We start from the raw sequence: 21,280 nt of genomic DNA on the forward strand, positions 1-21,280 counted from the left end.
CGTGTATTGAGGAACTGTCGGATGAATTGGAATTCGGTTTCAACATTACGTTTTTCTGCCGTTGATGACTTTTCCGTAAGGAACCCCCCCCCCCCCCCCCCCCCGTTTTTAGCCCTTTTAGTGGGTCCATTTTATCGAGATTGCCTAGGGATTATTAGAGATTAGCCGTTCAGTTTGTGTATCTCGGAAATTGCCTGGTTCTCATCGTTTGATGAAGCGCCGCAGCTTTGCCGATCAGTTAGCGTACCCCCTCCTCAGGCAATTGGCAAGTCGCAGACTGCTCACTCAAACGTGTTCGGTTGCCATGCGCAGTTGTTACTATAAAACGGAAAATATCCGTGAATGCCTCGCGATGGACATATTTGCCGCAGAATGTTTTTTCGCGAGTGAAGAATTTTTTTCCCAGAAAATATAACTGTCTATTTTGACTCTGAGCTCGTAGTGAATGAGGACTGTGGTGTAAAATGTCCCCTACTTAGCATAATCTGAGCAATAATTAAATGAAAGGTGTTTAAGTTAGGTGTGATTATGACAAGTACTTATTGCACGGGGTATATATGTAGGCCTTCGTTGGGCCAAGCTGTATGCAGTGCCTCTGTGAAATGCAGTGCCTCTGTGAGACTTTCCCGGTAGAATATTTTTGCGAGCCTGACCTACTCACGATGTTCGCGAAATGATCTGCACCCAAATTTTTTTTCTCTTCTACAGTATATAGTGCACAATATTTTGGAAATGTGAAATTAAGATTATTTGTAAAATTTACAGTGTTCATGATTTAAATGGAATTTCAAATGTTCTGGATTAGTGGATTTTACTGAGAAGGCTAATATCCTCATGAATCTAATCCAAAGTTAAATGTCATCGATTTTTGAATAGAGGGTCATATGTCAAGTATGTTTTGCCATGTTGACTATATTACAATGTCTGTTGGTTGCGCTTTGTTGTAGAATAGGTTTGAGAAGTTTTGTCAGGACTCCATGAAAGAGGGATGTCCTCTTTACTTTTCTAGCTCTCCATTTGTGGATTATGCAAAGAGAATGTTCACAAATCCTCTTTCTTTTTTTGCAAAATGAGACATTTCACTACAATTTCAGATTTCACTCCACTATTATAGCTCACACTAACCCAATCATCAGTCAGACCAACTTTGAACAAAATTAGCCCAAACACAAAGCGTCCTCAGAATAACGTTTGTGACATTTCACTATTTTTTTAGGTTTCTTTGTGAAAGTGGGATTTATAAAAGCATTTTTTCTACAACGATATATGATCTCTAGGCAAAATAGCATCTATATTCTTGTTCAGGCAATCAAAGTCATCAATCTGACAGTGGTTTAAACAAAATTTAGGCAAGACCTTGACCAATATTGAAACATTATATTTCGTAGATGGATACAAAGAGAGTGCTTACAAATCCTCCATTTTTGTAAGATGAGACATTTCACTGCAAAAACTGCTCATAAATTGGGTCGTCGCTAATGCAGTGCAGACCCTTATTGTCAGTTTTTCCGTGGATATGTCTGTGGCAGCATATGCCTAGCAACCATGCCTAGCGAAGGCCATTTTTTACTTAGAAAAAACATTTTTAATCATTTTTTTCGAAATTTGCTTCCTACGAATTGTGTGGAATACATCAAGCCTCTTTGTCACCAATTTTCAGCAAAATCGGAGTAAAAGTGAAGGCGGTGAATCGATTTGTTTCAGCTCAATGGTTTCGGCCAATTGGGAATGCTATGCAAAACACCATTCTGTATATGTGACCACGCACACGAAAACATGCCCCAATAAAATCGCTTATTGCACCCAACAAAACCACAGACAATCAAATATCTCACGCGTATCACGTAACTAAGACTCTTATTAGATACATACTTCTGTATCTCTCCGTGTCGTTGTGTTATTATTTAATAATCACCGATGGAAGTTGGGAATTTTCGCTAAATGTCAGCGTGCGATCGCCATTTCCTGACGTGTTTACAACTTTGTCAGAGGCGGGGTGTAACTTAGCATCGGGAGTATGTATATTCAAGCTGACGGCGCCGCCTTATTCTTTCTACAATTGAATGTTAATGATTGTAAATCAGCAGGCGTGACCTATACATGTTCCAGACACCATGTCACGTGGTTAGCCTGTCTGCTGTGTCCAATTTGCACGCCAAAGAAATCACAACAAATTCAAATCTCAGGCTGCTTGTTGATTGGCTGCAGACTGAGTGAACAGGCAATATCCAAATCGCCTGCCGCGAAGTGTGTAGCCCTTCGCAAAATAGTGCATACAAACATTATCAAAAAAGGGTATTAATTGACTGAATGTGATGTATCTTTTTAATGGAATCTCAATTTCTAAACATTTTGAAATTTTCTGTCGAGAGAAAATGCGATATTTTTGCTGGATAAAGTATTACAATTTTCTTGTAATAGTGATTAAACATTTGGGGCCAGGGTTATCATTGGAGCATAGTAAAAAGTGGAATGATTAGCCTGGCACGGCGAGGGTGTGCTGTGTCCAGGAAATGGCGGTAAATGAGTTGTTCTCGGGCCGGGTTTCTCTAGCTGACCGATATCCGAGTTCGTCACAATAAGCGATGATATAGGTCTGTATGTTCACTAGAAAAAGATGCGTGTCAAAGTGTCGAAATATGTAATGAATTATTTCGAAATGGTTTATGCGTTTTTTAGTGACATTCCATGCATCCTTCCCATGTTGTGGTATCTTAGAGTCCTAGCCAAGACGACGACCCATATTAGCCTAATGGCTTGTTCATGTTGTCACAGACCTAATAATCAGTCTGTCAAAGTTCTAACAAAATTGGCCCAAACATATAGCGTCCTAAGAACAAAATAACTTTTATAATCTTTGTAACATTTCTGTTCATCAAAGTCACTATTGTCAAAAATCAACCATGCTTCCAGTCAGAGTGGTCCTATCTACTCTAAACAATGATATATATAGTATAAGCATAGTATATATACTAGCAATTAATCTCTATCTGGGGTGACACAGAAAGCATTATATAGAATGAAGCTTGTTTACACTATACAGTGGAACCCCGGTAACACGACCACCCAAGGGACTTAGCCGAAGTGGTCGTGTTACCGGGGTGGTCGCGTTAGTGAATTTAAGAATCATAAGTAGGTTTTCCCGCCAAAACATCGTCCTAGCAGATATGCTGTGTGTACATTGACATGCATTAATGACTACGCCACCGGGTGATTCGATAATTTTGTGTGTATATTACGAATAAAAAATCATTTTCTTGACTGTTTTGCGTTTAATTTACAACTTATGTAAATGAGTAAATAAACTGACGAGAGCTAATTAGACCAAACATTACATTAAAACTTGAGCATGCTAATTAGAGCAAGCATGTTATTCACACCATCGGCAGCTGCCTTCTTGATGTCAAGCTAATATTCCCGCTAACATTGAGAGAGGTGATGTGAGAAGATGTTGAGAATTCTTCCTGATGTCTTCCTGCTTTAACTTCAGCCAATTTGAACTGGTACTGATTAAATCATCTTTTTAAAAACGTATTTTATCAATTTTACGACGTAGTAAGCATTCTTTACTTTGAGTATTGGTACTCTTACTAATCAACATAATTTATTTGTCCTAAAAACTACGTGTGCATGCCTCTTGACATTATTTAATACTAAATGATGAAAAACAAACCGTGAGTCGAAAAGAAAGTTTATTCTTCATTTTATTTGCGCTTACATTTGATCAAACTCACTTACACAACCTTTAATTTTCATATGGATTCCCATGGTCATTGTGTTCGAGGTGCTAACTATCAACACGGATTTGCGAGAAGGTGCCAATTGATACGATGCGGTCATGGTTGATTATGGCAATTAGGCCTCATGGTCGCGTTAGCAGGGTTAATTTGCAGTTTGGGACCGACCAAGCTGGTGGTCGCGGTTTGGGTACCGGGGTGGTCGTGTTAGCGAGGGCCAGTTAATGGGAATTAGAGAGAAAACCATTCGGGACCGGAGAATTTTGGTCGTGTTCGCGGGGTGGTCGCGTTACTGAGGTGGTCGCCGACCGGGGTTCCACTGTACAATGTATTTTGTAGATTTATACAAAGAGAGTGCTTACAAATCCTCTTTTTTTGTAAGATGAGACATTTCACTTCAAAAATCCTCATATATTCATATTCATTCTTTTACAATCTTTGTAAAATTTTTGTTCATCAAAGTCACTATTTCAAAAATCAACCATGCTTCTAGACTGAGTAGTCCCAGCTACACTAAATATTGATATAATTATAATAATAATAATAATAATAATATTTATTTACCTCCTAAAAGGAGAACATTAAAAATAAAATACATTAATAAATAGACTATACACAGAAGTAGACATTTTTAAAAGGCCCGAATCAAGATCTTAACCAACCGGCCCTCACTGAAGTCCGCAATGCCATACCTGTCGCTGAAAATGAGGGACTTCAGTGAGTCAGTCACCCCATCCTCAGCGACAGACACACCACCAGCGTGCCACAATGTATATATATTATATTAGTAATTAATATATGTAATATTAGTAATTAATCTCTACCTACAGTGACACAGACTACATTGTTTAGAATTACCGTAGGCTTGTTTATACACCTCTGGTTATGTAATGATCACAAAAAGCAGCAGTGGCTCATATCCTCAACTCAAAGGAGGTGTTAAACCCTGCTGCTCGCTGTTGGATTAGTAAGCCCTAACCAAACAACTTACTACAGTCTATTACAAATTCGATTACAAATGTGGCAAAGTTAAAAAAATCATGCAAGTCTATTTTTGTCGAAACTAGAGCTCTGATGTTGATCATATGTGGTGTATAGGTAGCCACATGCATCGCCTACTTTAATGACCCACTTTGATCCCGATCTGATTTTATATGAGGCCACCAGGGGGCAAAGTTCATAAATAATCAATGGCGATACTCGGGCATCCATCGTCACCACATACAGAACTATTGCATGATTCTCTCCTTGACATTTGTGGCTCACTGTAGGTGAGTCTATACAACACCGCCGTGTCCGTCATCTGTCTTCGTCGTTGTCTGTATCTTGTTTCAAAAGCAGTGGCTTGAACCTTTGTACACAGAACCCCCCCAGGTAAGGTGACCTCTGACAATAAATTTTGGTCCAATCTGATTCTTGACTTGGCCATCGGGGGCCAAAAGTGGAAACCTTAAAAGTTTGATATCTCTCCTACAAGTGACTCGGTTTCGATAAAAAAAGTATGCTAGGTTCTCCTAGCAAAGGATACATCATATATCACACGGGTTTTTGATTTGACCTAATTTTCAAGGTCACAGAGGTCAAATGGCGTGAATTGGCAGTTTGTGTAACTATTGCATTTGCTTATCCATTTAAGCTATAAACTTGAAACTTGGTACACATGATCCCCTATAGGGCTGTTTACACGCACAGCCAAAAACCGCATTCGGATTCGATCGGATCCGCCCTGATTCCAAACCAGATGTGGTCTCGATCTTATGTACCCGTTTACACGTACAACGGCGATGCGATCTAATGAGGCTTCATTTTCTTGGTTCCAACAATAATCCGTCAGATTTAGTGATGAGTTTTTAATCTTTTGATCATTTCTTTAACTGCCTTGTGGTCGAACGCACGATCCTCGCCACCAGAATTCAGCTTGTCAGCAATGTCACTTTACAAAATGCTCTTCTGGTAGCTGGAGTCCAGCTTCCTTTGGATGGATTCCTTGCTCCAGATTTGCAGCAAATCAAACACTAACTCATCACACCACTTGTCCTTACCCATTTTTACAAATTAATTTTAAAAATCTTAGTCGCAAGAGAGAAATGAATGAATGAAGAGAAATGTCGATATTCGCGCGAAAAACGTGGTTTTACGGGAAGTATTGCCGAAGTATCAAATAGTACTTATACGCATGTGTACAGGTAATTTTTAGTCCCCATCAGACCGCATTGAGGGCTCATCCCGTTTACACGACCCATTTTGATCCCAATCAATCCGGACTAATGAGGACTAGTTCCGATGGAACCACCTCATCTGATGGTCCCATTTTGAATCCGGATTAGACCTCATGAGACTCGACGAGTCCCCATTGGTTTTCGTTTACACAAGGAAGTTTTCGACCGCATTCAGATTCGATCGGATCTCATCGTACTTTTACTTGTGTGTGTAAACAGCCCTAATGTCAGATAACCCGTGACGCTGAAATTCGGTTTGATCTGATTCTCGACTCTGGCACCAGGAGACCAGAACTGAAAAAGGTAGACAGTGCAATATCTCGCTTATAAGTGACTTGTTTTCAATAATATTTTTATGGTAGGTGCTACAAGCAAGCATGCATCATATGTCATATGAATTTTTGATTTGACCTACTTTTCAAGGTTAAAGAGGACAAATGGCTAAAATTTTCCGTTTAAGTGTAACAATGGCACATTTCTTGACCGCTAAAGCTAACAACTTGAAACTTGGTACATATGACCCTCCAGGTCAGATAACCTCTGACACCGAATTTCGGTCCAATATAATTGGCGACTCAGCCACGAGGAAGCCAAACAAAAACGGTAAATAGTGCAATATCTCATTTATTAGTGACTAGTTTTCAATAATATTTTTATGGTAGGTACGACTTTCATTTGATACTATACATGTAGCATGTTTCTTAGCCAGGATGAATTCCTAACCACCAAATATCTATGCGGCGAGCACAATGGCCCCTGGCCGTTTCATTCATTTTACTTGGGTATATGCGTGATATAGGCACATCAAAATATTAAATTGAGTTTGAAAGAGACCTACCTTACTTTCCATGTTTGGTTCACCTCGTGAGCCTATGTGATGACGTGGCGTCAGTTGTCGTCATCCACCGACGGCATATGCTGGCGCGGCACGTTTCGTAACCGCATGAGGTCTTGACTTAAACTTAATACACATGAACCCTTGGGCGATTCACACCAAATTTCATTTCAAAATTATTCTTAATTTGGCCACCAGGGGGTACAATGCAACGGCTCTTTAAAACGATATTATGTCTTTATTCTTTACACAACGTCTCCCACACATACCGTCTCTTAAGCATACGTACACTGAAATGTACTGAAACAAACCAACACGTACTAGCAATTAGAGTGAAACCTAGGACATAGGTACAACCAACCATGAGCGCCGCCATGTGATCAAACATGAAATTACTCCAAACACAAAAACCTCAATTACACCAAAATTACCGGTATTAAGAGCTTATGTACTGATCCTAAGTTACATACGTATGTTTATCTATGTCTCTTATTAGAGGGTCTTAGAGGCTCAACAAATAGATTTGACCCTAAAATGGTCGAATTTTTCACAGAAAGTTTTCGCTCCACAAATCTCGAACAACAACAATCCACTGCTGCTGCAACCTCTCCTTATATAGACCGAAGACAGTTACATTACTCTTCTTCTTCTTCTCGTTCGCTCTAGACAGTCAATCCGATCTTCTGATGTATTCTATGGTGTCTCGCAGCTGTTGGAGGTCTCCATAGAGCTGGTCTTGTAGGCTGGTACCTTCTGGCCAGATGTCTTTTCTCAGAGCTGCCAATCTCGCACATCTTGTCAGGATGTGTGCCACGGTCATTGGTTCCGTGGCACATGGGCACAAGCGTTTTGGATGCGTTGCACTGTGGTTAGGCGCCAGCACCGCTGGTTAGGCGCCAGGGCGCTGGCCCAGTGCATCCGACTTCAGCATGCTATTTAACCCATAGATGGGGATTGGATTAGTGAGTGCCAGGGCGTGTCCACATGCCAGTGGGCCTGCACACTGCACTTCTGGGGCTCCAATCTGCTCCGAGATCCCCAGCAGATTCTGCCTGGAGCCGCAAGGTGTTCAGTTACCGCAGGCCACCACGAGGAGGTACTGCTGGAGTCTTGATAGAGGAGAGGCTGTGTACTGGCAGGAGGAGACTTACGCACATCTGCTCCTCTTTTCACCCGAGGGCTAGCCAGCGGCCGTAGCTGAAAGCGAGAAACGTATCTACACTACGCTAAAGCACTAGACGCGTCACTCCACCCTGTGGTTAAACCACATGGCCCACAGTTACATTACTGTAAACCAACAACGAGACATTGCTACAGTACAGGGGGCGTAAAGCAAAAACATAAAACATGCAATAGGACCCGTGATTTTGCTGGGATTTTAATGATTTTTTTGGTTGGTACTAGCAAAGATATATCACATAGCATACAGGTTTTGATTTGACCTTCTTTTCAAGGTAATGGAGGTCAAATTTCACGAAATCATCGATAGGTGGTAGGTTTCGTTCCTACTTCAGCTAGAAGGTTCTAAACTTGTGTTGACAAGTACATGTATCTAGGGACTCTATTCTACCCCAAAAATTTGGCCTACTCGGACATCAAATGTCGCCGCCAGGCAAACAATGTCCTATCTAAAACCAATGATTCGATTGTAACCAAATCTCTTGTGATTACATATCTATGTACTCTTTACAATATCCCTAATTTTCAGTCAAATCCGATAACCAATATGGCCACCAGGGTGCCATCTTGAAAACTAAACAAAGTTCTATTACTCCGAAACTAATAATTGGATTGCAACCAAATTCCATGTGATTATGTATCTATGTACTCTTAACAATATCCTTAATTTTCAGTCAAATCCGATGGCAAATATGGCCGCCAGTCCTATTTCTCCTAAGCTGTTGAACCGATGTCAACCAATTCCCATGTGACATGTACACATGTACAACAACCCTAAATCTCATAAACATTATGGCCGCCAGGTGGCCACCTTGAAAATTCAATAAAGTCTTTAAATTCTCCATTAAAGTTGCACTACCACACCACTTCCTCTAAGATCGCAAAATTGACATCAATGACATCATTCATACATTGTACACATGTATTTCAGCTGAGCGACAGGCTCTTGGGCCTCTAGTTTTATGTTTGTTGTCAGTACTTGTCTGTTTGTGAGTTGTTTAGAGTGAGAGGGGGGGGGGGGGCAGTGGGGGGCTATTGACCTCTTTTTCACAAGCAAGTGGTCAGATGTCTTCTGTTACAAAATTTCAGTCTGATCCAAATCTCAACTTATCATGTTGTTGTTCAGCAAATACATAGCAGACATGTTGTATTAGCCATCTTCATATTTTTCCTTTTAATTCAAACAGAACCAAATGATTTCTACAAATACAATTTTACGGTTGAACCGCAAGATCTTGGGGAAGACTTCTTGACACTGCGGAAACTTATGGACACTTATCAACTTTACAAGACTAGTCAACTTACAGGACCAGATACAACCCGACCAAATCATAAAAAAACGCTGCATTTTCTGGATAAGTAAGTGCTCCAAGTATTTTCATGTTGTTTTAAGAAAAGATGTCTGTCGGCTTTGTATAATCTAAATGTATTGTTCTCCCAAAATTTCTATTACATCGAAAAAAACCAGTCTAATCTTGTGAAATAAGAGTCCCAATTTTGACAGTGTCGTTAAGATTAAGGTTGATTATCGTGATCTGATCTATTCCATGCAAAGTGCATGCTCAATCAATAATTGTGTCTCTCCTTCACTGACACTTTTCAGTCAAAAACACGAGACCAAAACAAATGTTGATTGAAAGGTCTTGTCTTGTTTGAAAACCACAATCTTGAACTATATCAATAGCCTTATAAACTCATAGTCCACTCAGTGAAATCAGATTGTATGGGCTCAGTACACAATTAAATCTGTTGTAGGGTCTGTGTACATTTTGCATACATACATTTTCGTAATTTAAAAAGCATTCAATGCTGAGATTTTCATCAAACTTACCAGAAGTGTAGTCCTTTATCTTGTCAATGTCATAAGTGAATTTGAAAAAATTCCAGCTATGATTCTAAATTGTTTCATTAGCGGTTTCGTGAGACATGTCAGAGTATGACATGATGTGCAGCTGTGTTTACTGCCTGATGCTGTAAAATCTAGAAAAAAAGAATTCTTATTTTAAAATCGACCTGAATTATGTAAGTTTATATTTTTTGAAATCAGAAAAGCCCAAAATTATGTTTGTAAACCAAATAACTAACATTCGAGGCGGTATTTAGGCATGGCAGGGCATTTTAAGCATTTTATCATATTGAACAGTTAATAGTGATCTCAGCCCTAACAGATGTGAAATTTCTTGACCACCTATTCTTTAAGACTGATAGGTCTTCGAATTTTGGTTTGATCTGATTCTCGACTTGGCCACCATGGAGTCAAATTTGAAAAGGTAAAAGGTGCAATATCTTGCTTACATTGTTTTAGTGTCTTGTATTCGATATTACTTTTATTGTAGGTACTCCAAGCAATGATACATCACATGTCATTCCAATTTTGATTTGATCTATATACTATACATGTAGCATGTTTCTAACATTCAAGCATGAATTCCTAACAACCAAATATCTATACGGTGAGCACAATGGCCCTGGTCTGTTCATTTTAATTTTTGGAATGGCTTTTGGCGGCTTTTGAATCTGAACTCTTTTTTTGTAATTGATAATTTTATTCACCAAAAACACAACAATTACTGTTACATGAAGTTCTACAGAATAAGAGGGCATGCAAGTACATAATTGTTACAATATAAAACGATAGATGGCGACCTTGTTGTTCAAAACGGTTCAGGGTATAGTAAATTCCTTTTGCGGCTACAGATAACAAGGCAAAAGTGGGTCAGCGTGCAATTACTCGACGAAATGTACAGTGTATGTTATGCTATATTTTCCAGGGCATCTATGAGAAGGCCCCATTTCATCATGAACTTATCGTGTCTGAGATAGGTCTTTTCTACTCTCGACGTGAACCGTATCATTGATAATAAGTTTCTGAAGAATGGTTGCGATTGTCTGAGTTTACAGTGATACAAGAATTGTTTTGCAATTAAATTGATATGCTGGACCAGTTCCGATGAACGAGGATCTCCCAGAATTACTTCTCGGAGATTTGGTAGAAATTGTTCGCCGTGATCCGAGAGCCACTCTGACAATCGCAACCATACTGACTTTACGTGGGTACACTCAAAAAAGACATGTTCCAAAGTTTCCTTGTAAAAGCCACAGAAGCTGCACATTCTGGATACGCTAATGCCATATTTATGCAAGAGGACATTGGTGGGCAAAATACGATGCAGTATTTTTAACTGGAAAAATCCAATTTGGTCTCCCTCGTACAAATGAACGGAATTGAATAGATTGATGACCAATCAATGTCCTCTCCAAATAAGTTTTCCCATTTACGTTGTGATTTATCCGGACATGTTGCATACATTTTGATCACCCTTTTTAGCTCACCTCTTAGCAGAGGTGAGCTTATCCCATACCGTGGCGTCCGTCGTCCGTCGTCGTCGTCGTCCTCGTCGTCGTCGTCGTCCGTCGTCCGTTAGCAGGGCACGTTTCGTAACTGTTAGAGCTATTGAGTTGAAACTTGGTACACATGTACCCTTATGTAATGACACCTTGGAGACCAAGTTTCGGTCCGATTCGTTTCATGGTTTGGCCACCAGGGGGCCAAACGTTAAAAGTGAAAATATGCAATATCTCCCTTAATAGTAGTGGGGAAATTTTGAAAAAAATATGGTAGGTACTTCTAGCAAAGGTGCATCATATATCCTCCGGGTTTTTGATTTGACCTCATTTTCAAGGTCACAGAGGTCAAATGGTGTAAATTGGCCGTTAGGATGTAACGATGGCACGTTTCTAAACTGCAATGACTATTGATACCAAATTTGGTACACATTTACCCCTTAGTCAGGTGATCTCAGGGACCGAAGTTTGGTCCAATATGATTCACCACTTGACCACCAGGGGGCAAAATCCAAAAACCTTAAAAATGTGATTATTCCTTAACTTCTTGCCCGATTGCCACCAATTTGATATCATGGGTACATCTAACCACCATACAGTATATGTCACACAGGTTTTTAATTTGACCTTCTTGTCAAGGTCACAGAAGTCAAATGGCGTAAATTCGCCGTCAGGCCGTAACTATGGCACGTTTCTTAACTGCAATGACTATTGATCACAAATTAAGTACACATGTACCCCTTGGTCAGGTGATCTTAGGTACCGAAGTTTGGTGCGATCTGATTTGCCGTTTGGCCTCCAGGGAGGGGGCCAAATCCTAAATTCTTCAAAATGCCATTATTCCTAGTAATGACTTGCCAGATTGGCACCAATTTTATATCATAGGTACATCTAATTCTAACAACCATTCAATGTGTCACTCGGGTCTTCTTTGATTTGACCTACTTTTCAAGGTCACAGAGGTCGAATATACTGTAAATTGGCCATTTTGGGGAAACTAATTGCCTGGACCTACATCAAACCTAACACTACATGACACAATACCATGCTCTTTATCCATCTTTCCTCCACATGAGGTGAGCACAATGGCCCTGGCCATTTCATATAATATATTTGAGTTGGTTTAGCACAGTTTTTGATAGCAGCAATATTTACCGGCATAAATTCGACCAGTTTACATCCGCCTTCCTTTATACGCTTTTTCCAATTCTTTGGTATGGCATCAACCAGAGCCTTGTGCTGCAGAAAGTGTACATTACCCGTAAATTCAGGTGAGAGCTTTTCCCAAGTGAGAAAGTTACCATCGTCATCTATAATTTGATTAATAAATTGTACACCACTTTCGTGCCAGCCTTTGTAAAATATACTCCTCCCATTGATTTTGATATATTTGTTATGAAATAATGGCTGCTTTAAAATGTCCTCAATATTTGAGTTGTGATCTATTTCACTACTGACCAGAGACACCCAAGCACCGAAAACATCCTTCCAGAAGGGGTTAAGTTTGGATAAAAACGAGGAATTGTTATCATTACTATACCAGATAAAGTGTCCACCATAATCCTCTAGAGTGGACACCAGTAAAGTATTCCAGGGGGTAACTTTGTCAAGCTTAATCAGCCGTTCGATCCAAGACAATTTAAGTGATTGACAAAAGAGAGTAACATTTGGAACATTGAAACCACCATTTTCATAGCTATTAAACATTGTTGTACGTTTGATTTTGTCTCTCTTGTTTGCCCAGATGAATTCAAAAATTCGCTTTTGGAGAGCGTCAAGAATATGTCTTGGTGGGTTAGGTAGAGCCATGAAAAGGTGTACCAGTTTAGACAAAGCAAGGGATTTGACAATGACGATGCGACCAAATACTGTCAAGTTCCTAGCCGTCCAGGCATTTAAGGTAGCCTGGAAGTCTTTAAGCTTTGTGCGATAATTCGTTTCCGTGTAATCATTGCTATCCAGGTCGAATTTGATCCCCAAGCTTCTAAATGAGCCACGTGTTTGCCATTGAAGAGGCAAATCCGGATGGTAGATAACATCATCATTCAATCCTATTCGAACCACAACTGTTTTATCATAATTAAGATGCAGGCCTGAGCAGTCTGCAAATGCCTCTAAAATATGGAGGACAGTGCAGAAAGTCTCCTGATCGTTTTCAAGGAATAAATCGGTGTCATCCGCATATTGACTGATGAGAAATTCAGAACTGTCAATATTGATACCTTTAACATCCGGGTGTTCGACAAGGGCAGCTGTCAGCAACTGTGTTGCCAAAATGAATAGGTAAGGGGACAAGGGGTCCCCTTGTCGCACCCCTCTTTGTACTGGGAAACTGGCTGACAGAAATCCGTTTTGAATTATCCGACTCTCACTGTTAGTATATAATATTGTTATCCACTTTTTAAAGGTATCACCAAAGTTAAAATAATCGAGGACTTTGTCAAGGAAAGAATGACTTAGAGTATCAAAAGCATTTTGAAAATCGAGCAAAAGAATTAAACCAGCCGCGTTTCGCTTGTCTAGTTCCTGAATTATATCATACATGAGTCTTGTACATTCACCAATATATCGACCTTTCATAAAGCCTTTTTGATGCGGAGATATTAATTTGTCTAAATAAAGTTTCATTCTATTCGCCATGACTCCAGATAAAAGTTTGTAGTCCACATTCAGAAGCGAGATAGGGCGCCAGTTCTTTAGGTAATCTTTAATTGATTTCGTCAGGATTATCCGAAAGATGAGCAAAACATTGTTCAATTGTCTTATTGATATCGTTTTCTTTCTTCTCCAGTTCCTTCTTTTTCGCTGATGAGTATGCAATAGTTTTGCCTCGAATTTGGAGCTTCAACGTCTCAAAGAAAAGTGAATCCTCAATTTTTAAGGGGAGCTCAGATAACGGAATGTCCGACGGGTAGGGTACAGCTGAGTATTGCGCAATAGTGTCACTTATACATTGTTTTACTTCCCGAACAAATTGTTTATCCCTCAGAAGGGAGTTATTAAATTTCCATAGACCACGGCCCTTTTCATCATTGGGCAGAAACAGCCCTAGTTCTATAACACTATGGTCACTTCTATAACCAGCCTTAATTTCACAATGCTTAATAACATCTGTCAGATCAGAGGAAACTAGAAAGTAATCTATACGACTGTGCTTCCGCCTTGAGTGCCAAGTATATATCCTGGAAGATGGGTTAGTAGCACGCCAGGGGTCAAATAAGTCCAGGTCGTTCTGCATTTCAGCTACAGCTTCATGAGCCTTGACATTGTTTTTTCCGCTTATGTTGAGAGTATCTAGTTCATAGTCTTGGACAACATTGAAATCGCCACCAATTATTAAGCTGCCTGAATGAAGGGTTTCTAGTTTAGATTGAACGGATTTAAAAAAGCTTGGGCAATCTTGGTTAGGGCCATAGACGCTCATAAGGTTAAAGGCTTCACCGCGAACTGTCAGACTTAAAATGAGATATCGCCCTTCAGGGTCAATGAATGTGTTGCTAATTAGAGGGAAAGGGAAGGAATTTCGAAAAAGAATGGCCACACCTCTACTATTGCTGGAGTAACTAGCAAAGTACACCTGGTAACCCCATTCGGCTCTGATATAGCTCTCAAGTTTAGAAGTAAAATGTGTTTCCTGTAACATACAGATGTCATATTCTTTCCTCTTTAACCATGTGAAAATATCTCTACGCTTTTTACTATCCCCGAGACCGTTTGTATTCAAGCTACAAATACGTAGCGAGTCTAAATGTGCGCTCATATAGAGTTAGGTTGCTAGGTCCATGATGTAGGTCGCCACGTGATACAAAAAATAGTCTATGTTCTATATATGATAATAAGCCGCTCATTAGAAGAATGTTTTGGTAAAATGTTTGTAAAACTAAAACTCCGTCACTAAGGTTAATATATGTATAAACAACATGCATAATAATAGAATGTTCATCTGAAACAGTCACTGAGCAATTACTAAGAATGGCTCACGGTAAAAAATGTTCATTGATGAGAAAACTCTGTGAGTGTGACCTCAAATGTGCCACTGTAGTAAGTAAGAAACCTGACTCCGGAAACCCGGGTCCGGAGGCCAGTGTTGACAGATAACTATTCCACTGTATCGATGCACAGTTCATCTAAAATAGACACACACTTGGGACTGCATGGTAGAGGTGCAACAAGAGTTCACGAAGCAGACATGTTTATCCTTTAGTCACGGAATAAAGCTATACGTATAGATGCAACGATGAAAAATCCTTATAAGATCCGAAAGAGTCTGGCGAATGCTTACCATTAATCAGCGGACCGAAACAATAATGATGAGTGCATAAAAATCCTTAATCCTCAAATCAGTCGGAGTATAATCATTTACATAAAATGCCTTTAGGCAATTTTCCTCGATCCGACGTATAACTCAAGAAATGGACTTTTCCTCGAGTACCTGAGTTTAGCGTTAGCCCGTTCGTGGGCCGGAAGATCCTTTTTGATCCCGAGAAGGCGTTTCTTTTCCCCGACCAGCTGTCATGGAAGATCTTGTACGATGCTGTAACCTTGGTGCTTTTTTAGGCGTTTGGCTCATTAAATATCATGTCCTTATGAGCCAGGTTCACGAGACGTATGATAATCGCTCTGCGGTTCTCATCCCCACTGGGTAGTTGATGCGATGCCTGGAATCCCATCATGCCAACTACTGATTTGTCTATTTGCAAAATTTCAATAAAGAATTGTCGTACAAACTTTTCAGTTTCAATGGCACTCTCGTTCAGAGTGCCCACGATTCCGAGGATCCTGATGTTCCATTTTCATTTTCAGTTCAGCTTCGAGCTTTGAGTAGGTCTCCTTCATAATCCTCTGTTCGTGCTCCACGGAGCCCACCCTCTTCGCCAGGCCCGCGATATCCGACTTAACGCATTTAAATGATAAGTCCAGCTTTTTGAAACAACGTCCAATATCCCCAAAGTCTTTCACAACGAAATCGGAGCCGGAGGAGTCATTCACAAACATATGATCTCTGATGTCCACCTGGCCATCTTTGGAAGATGGCGGTCGATCCGCCCCCTTTGCCGCTTCCATTGTTTCTGAATCCTCATCCATTCTTGACTTTTTGTTCGGTGTTGGAGGGGGTGTGTTGTTTGAAGTATTCCTATTCCTATTGCGACCAGAGTGGGTCATGCTTTTGACTGATTGAGAGTTGTTTTCTGGTTCAAATGATGTGGTACTTGATGATTTTTACCGGAGCACAGATGACACGTCTGTCTCACTCGGCAGCCATACCGGAAGTCTGAATCTGAACTCTTCATTTGCAATTGATAATGTGGAATATTTCCTTGTCTAAAACCTTTTTTTCTTCTTCATCAGAGCCGAACGACTACCAAAGAAATTTCAATGTCACTGTTGATGGTCATTCTCTAGCTGATGATTTTATGACTTTACGGAAATTGTTGGATTCTTACCCATTCTACAGAACTAGCCAGATCTCAGGACCCGACTCCAACAACCCTAATCTTAAAGAAGGCTATTATTATCTTGATAAGTAAGTCAGAATCTCCTGCAGAATGAATCATGATTTAACTTAAATCTAACAGAGATGGGCTCCGTATTGGGGCCAGCAGTCCTTTTTATAGTGTACACTTTGCTGATTGGTGGTTTGATGAAGGTCCATGATGTGCATTCCTACGAGATGTTTGCAGACGATAACCAATTGCTTGGTGTCTTCCCCTGTGGAAATTTAATGTTGAACAGTGCCTGTTATAACATATAACGATCGAGCATCCAGGGTCTTTTAAGAAGCACCTCTTTGGTACGGTGAGTCTATACAACACCGCAGTGTCCGTCATCGTCGTCCCTCGTATCTGGTCGGGTCTGATTCCCGACTTGGCCACCAGGGGGCCAAAACTAATAAAAGTAAAAAGTGCAATATCTTGCTTGATAGTGACTTGTCTTCAATTTTATTTTTATGGTAGGTACTCAGAGCAAGGATACAGCACATATCCTACGATTGTTTGATTTGACCTGACTTTCAAGGTCACTGAGGTCAAATGGTGTGAATTGGCTGTTGTGTGTAACATGGCACGTTCTTAACCACTAAAGCTATGAACTTAAAACTTGGTACACATGACCCCCTAGGTCAGATGACCTGTGACACTGATTTTTGGTCCAGTCTGATTCTTAACTTGGCCACCAGGGGGCTAAAACCAAATATTTTAATAGTGCCATATCTTGCTTATTACTGATTAGTTTTTGGTACAGATTTTATGGCAGGTACTCTTAGCAAGGATACATCACATATGATACGGGTTTTTGATTTGACGTACTTGTCAAGGTCACAGAGGTCAAATGGCGTAAATTGGCCATTTGAGCATAATTTCTCAACCCCTAAGGCTATGAACTTGAGACTTTGTACAAAGGACCAACTAGGTCAGGTGACCTCTGACCCTAAATTACAGTCCGGTCTGATTCTCGACTTGGCCAGCAGGGGGCCAAAAGTGAAAACCTAGAAAGTGTGATATTTTGCTTATTAGTGATTCGTTTTCAATAACATTTTTATGGTAGGTTCTCCTAGCAAGGATACATCACATATCATATGAGTTTTTGATTTGACTTGCTTTTCAAGGTCACAGAGGTCAAATGGCGTAAATTGGTCATTTGAGTGTAACTATGGCATGTTTCTTAACCACTAAAGCTATGAACTTGAAATTTGGTGCACATGACTCCCTACGTCAAGTAACCTCGGACACCGAATTTCAATCTGATCTGGTTCTCAACTTTGCCACCAGGAGGCCAAAACTAAAATAGGTAAAAAGTGCAATATCTCGTTTATTAGTGACTTGTTTTTGATGATATTCTTATGGTACTTACTCCAAGCAACGATACATCACATGTCATACCGACTTTGGTTTGACCTATATACTATACATGTACAATGTTTCTTAAAACCAGGATGAATTCCAAAGCACCAAATATCTATACGGTGAGAACAATGGTTCCTGGCCTTTTCATTTAAAAAGCAGCTGTTTAAGGGACATATCTATGATAAATCAGCTGTAGTGCCTTGACAGAAAATCGTACTGATAAGCACTATACAAAAGACAGACATTATTATTATTATCATTAATATTATTATCATTATCATTATTAAACTGTTTAGTTTTGATAGTCGGCCTGTGTACAGTGACGCAGTATCCTTCAGCCGTGACCTTCTTAGCTCACATTGGTGAGCCTATGTCATAGCGTCTTGTCCGTTGTCTGTCAATAATGGTGGCACATTTGCTTGCTATTGCTCACCAATGGTGAAAAGTGAAACAACGTGTGTGAATGTCTTATTAGAGAGTTTGAGATCGGCAACTTATAGCAAAACTTATACGGATACTTAGATTCTAATTGTTTCCCATCATAACTTGGACATAAGTTGTGCATAAAATTGCCCTGTCTAGACCTGCTGTTGACTCAAGACTGAGATAGCATGACTGCTACAAGTAAAGAAACTATGTTAGCTCATATCTAATTACATCCGCCAAGAGATAACCACAGACAAAGAAAAAAGCCTGTTTTTTTTGGGTCCTTCTCTGCGTTCAATCCATCAAATTCTTATTCGCGGGCCTTAGCTTTGTACAAAACCCATGACAAGACTTCATGCTTCTATGCTGTCATTGTCATCTATCAGCCCAGATTCTTATTGCATGATCGTGTTAATGAAATACAACGCAAGTAGATTTTTGGCTCACCGTTAGGGGAGTCTATACGATAGCCCTGCGTCGTCGTCGTCGTCGTCGTCCGTCATCGTCCGTATCCTGTGTGGCACGTTTCTTAACCGCATGTGCTATGAACTTGAAACTTTGTACACATGACCCCCTAGGTCAGAGGTACTCTGACACTGAATTTCGGTCCGGTCTGTATCATGACTTGGCCACCAGGGGGCTAAAACTTAAAACATAAAAAGTGTGATATGTCTCTTATTAATGATCCGTTTTCAATAAAAATTTTATGGTAGGTACTCCTAGCAAGGATACATCACATATCATACGGGTTTTTGATTTGATCTACTTTTCAAGGTCACAGAGGTCAAATGGTGTAAATTGGCCCTTAGGATGTAACGATGGCACGTTTCTAAACTGCAATGACCATTGATCCCAAATTTGGTACACATTTACCCCTCAGTCAATGATCTCAGGGACCGAAGTTTGGTCCAATATGATTCACCACTTGACCACCAGGGGGCAAAATCCAAAAACCTTAAAAATGTGATTATTCCTTAACTTCTTGCCCGATTGCCACCAATTTGATATCATGGGTACATCTAACCACCATACAGTATATGTCACACAGGTTTTTAATTGGACCTTTTTGTCAAGGTCACAGAGGTCAAATGGCGTAAATTGGCCGTCAGGCCGTAACTATGGCACGTTTCTTAACTGCAATTACTATTGATCACAAATTAAGTACACATGTACCCCTTGGTCAGGTGATTTCAGGTACCGAAGTTTGGTGCGATCTGATTTGCCGTTTGGCCTCCAGGGAGAAGCCAAATCCTAAATTCTTCAAAATGCTATTATTCCTAGTAATTACTTGCCCGATTGGCACCAATTTTATAAAATTTTTACAAAATAATATTAATTGGATATTAATATTTTGTTCATGAACAAAATATTAATATCCAATTAATATTATTAGGATTTAGGATTTGGCTTCTCCCTGGAGGCCAAACGGCAAATCAGATCGCACCAAACTTCGGTACCTGAAATCACCTGACCAAGGGGTACATGTGTACTTAATTTGTGATCAATAGTAATTGCAGTTAAGAAACGTGCCATATTTATTTCTTGGGTAAACGTGTATTGGAATTGGTCGGGGCATATTTACCAACATTACCAATGTGAACCTTACCGGAGACGTCAAATTCAGTAGCGATTTCAGCTATCTTTTTCCTCTTTTCGTTCCTATCATGGAACAGAGGGGACTTGACGTTGAAAAGACATCCTTGCACCCCCGGAAGGTCTTGACGCAAGGGCCCAAAGCGCCGCGTAGCGGCAAAAAAGCGAAGCTGGCGAAACATTTATAACGGGTCACCGTCACTTATTATTGGACTTATAGCGCATTTACGGGGTTGCAACTATTTTGCTTTATAGTGTCACCAGGAAAGAAAAGCATGCGACATAACGCCGATCTATTTAAGGTATATAGTAGGAAATATCAATAAAATAATCATTCCATGTCGTCTTTTGAGGGCATTTTTGATTGTAAAAAATATATGTGTACGTCACCGGAGTCTCTGCAATGATAATTTTATCACAGCAGTCTCGCGCAAGTAGAAGTTCTTTACCTATTAGTTCTTCACTTATTGGTCTGGCGCAAAGCCAGACGTTTTCCATTACGATTTCGCTACGATGTTTGACCAGAAGGAGCAGTGCGCGAGATATGCTAATGAGCAGACTTCCCTCGCTTGAGTTTCGAAAGAATGTTCCATATCGCGCTAAGCTGACCACTGCTGACCATGACAGGCGTGCATTGGACTGGTACAGGTTGGAACTGAACATTGAATATGCTGGTGGTGACGCTTTCTGATGAGAAGTTGGTCGTGACTGATGCAGTATCCTTGGACTTGTCCACAGCATCGTTCAATCATTGCTCTCTGAGCTGGCTTGATTCTGTACTTACCCAAATACTGAGACCAAATACCTGTTGACTGTGCTTTAAGAGAGACTGGCCCCATGCCTAGTCTCTCTTAAAGCACAGTCAACAGACACCAACCCCCTCAGACTCAGAAACCACAAACACCCAACCCTTCCTGCTACCTTAATACTTCTGGAAGTTTTTCTAAATACCAAGTAGCCATCTTCCTGTCCCATGAGCAACAGGTCTCCAAAAATTTAACAAGTTCAATTTAGCTGTCCACAGCTTTCCACAGGCTTTCCACAGGGGTAAACATGTCCACAAAGGTCACTGAGTGAATACACACTGAATGACTTTTGTAAAAG

General features: G+C 40.2%; 1 protein-coding gene across 4 annotated transcripts in view; it reads left to right on the forward strand.

The window, feature by feature from the left end:
* The window catches only part of LOC135486856 (heparanase-like), a 125,944-nt gene that overhangs the window by 50,005 nt on the left and 54,659 nt on the right, over nucleotides 1–21,280 (forward strand). For 3 of the 4 annotated variants that reach the window (XM_064769966.1, XM_064769969.1, XM_064769967.1), the window contains one exon: nucleotides 9,158–9,329. In XM_064769966.1, the coding sequence (XP_064626036.1) occupies nucleotides 9,158–9,329 (172 nt within the window). Of the gene's footprint in view, nucleotides 1–9,157; nucleotides 9,330–16,664; nucleotides 16,840–21,280 lie in introns of all 4 variants that reach the window. The other variant, XM_064769968.1, reaches the window with a different exon arrangement.

The sequence above is a fragment of the Lineus longissimus genome, chromosome 4, assembly GCF_910592395.1.
Source record: "Lineus longissimus chromosome 4, tnLinLong1.2, whole genome shotgun sequence".
NCBI lineage: Eukaryota > Metazoa > Nemertea > Pilidiophora > Heteronemertea > Lineidae > Lineus > Lineus longissimus.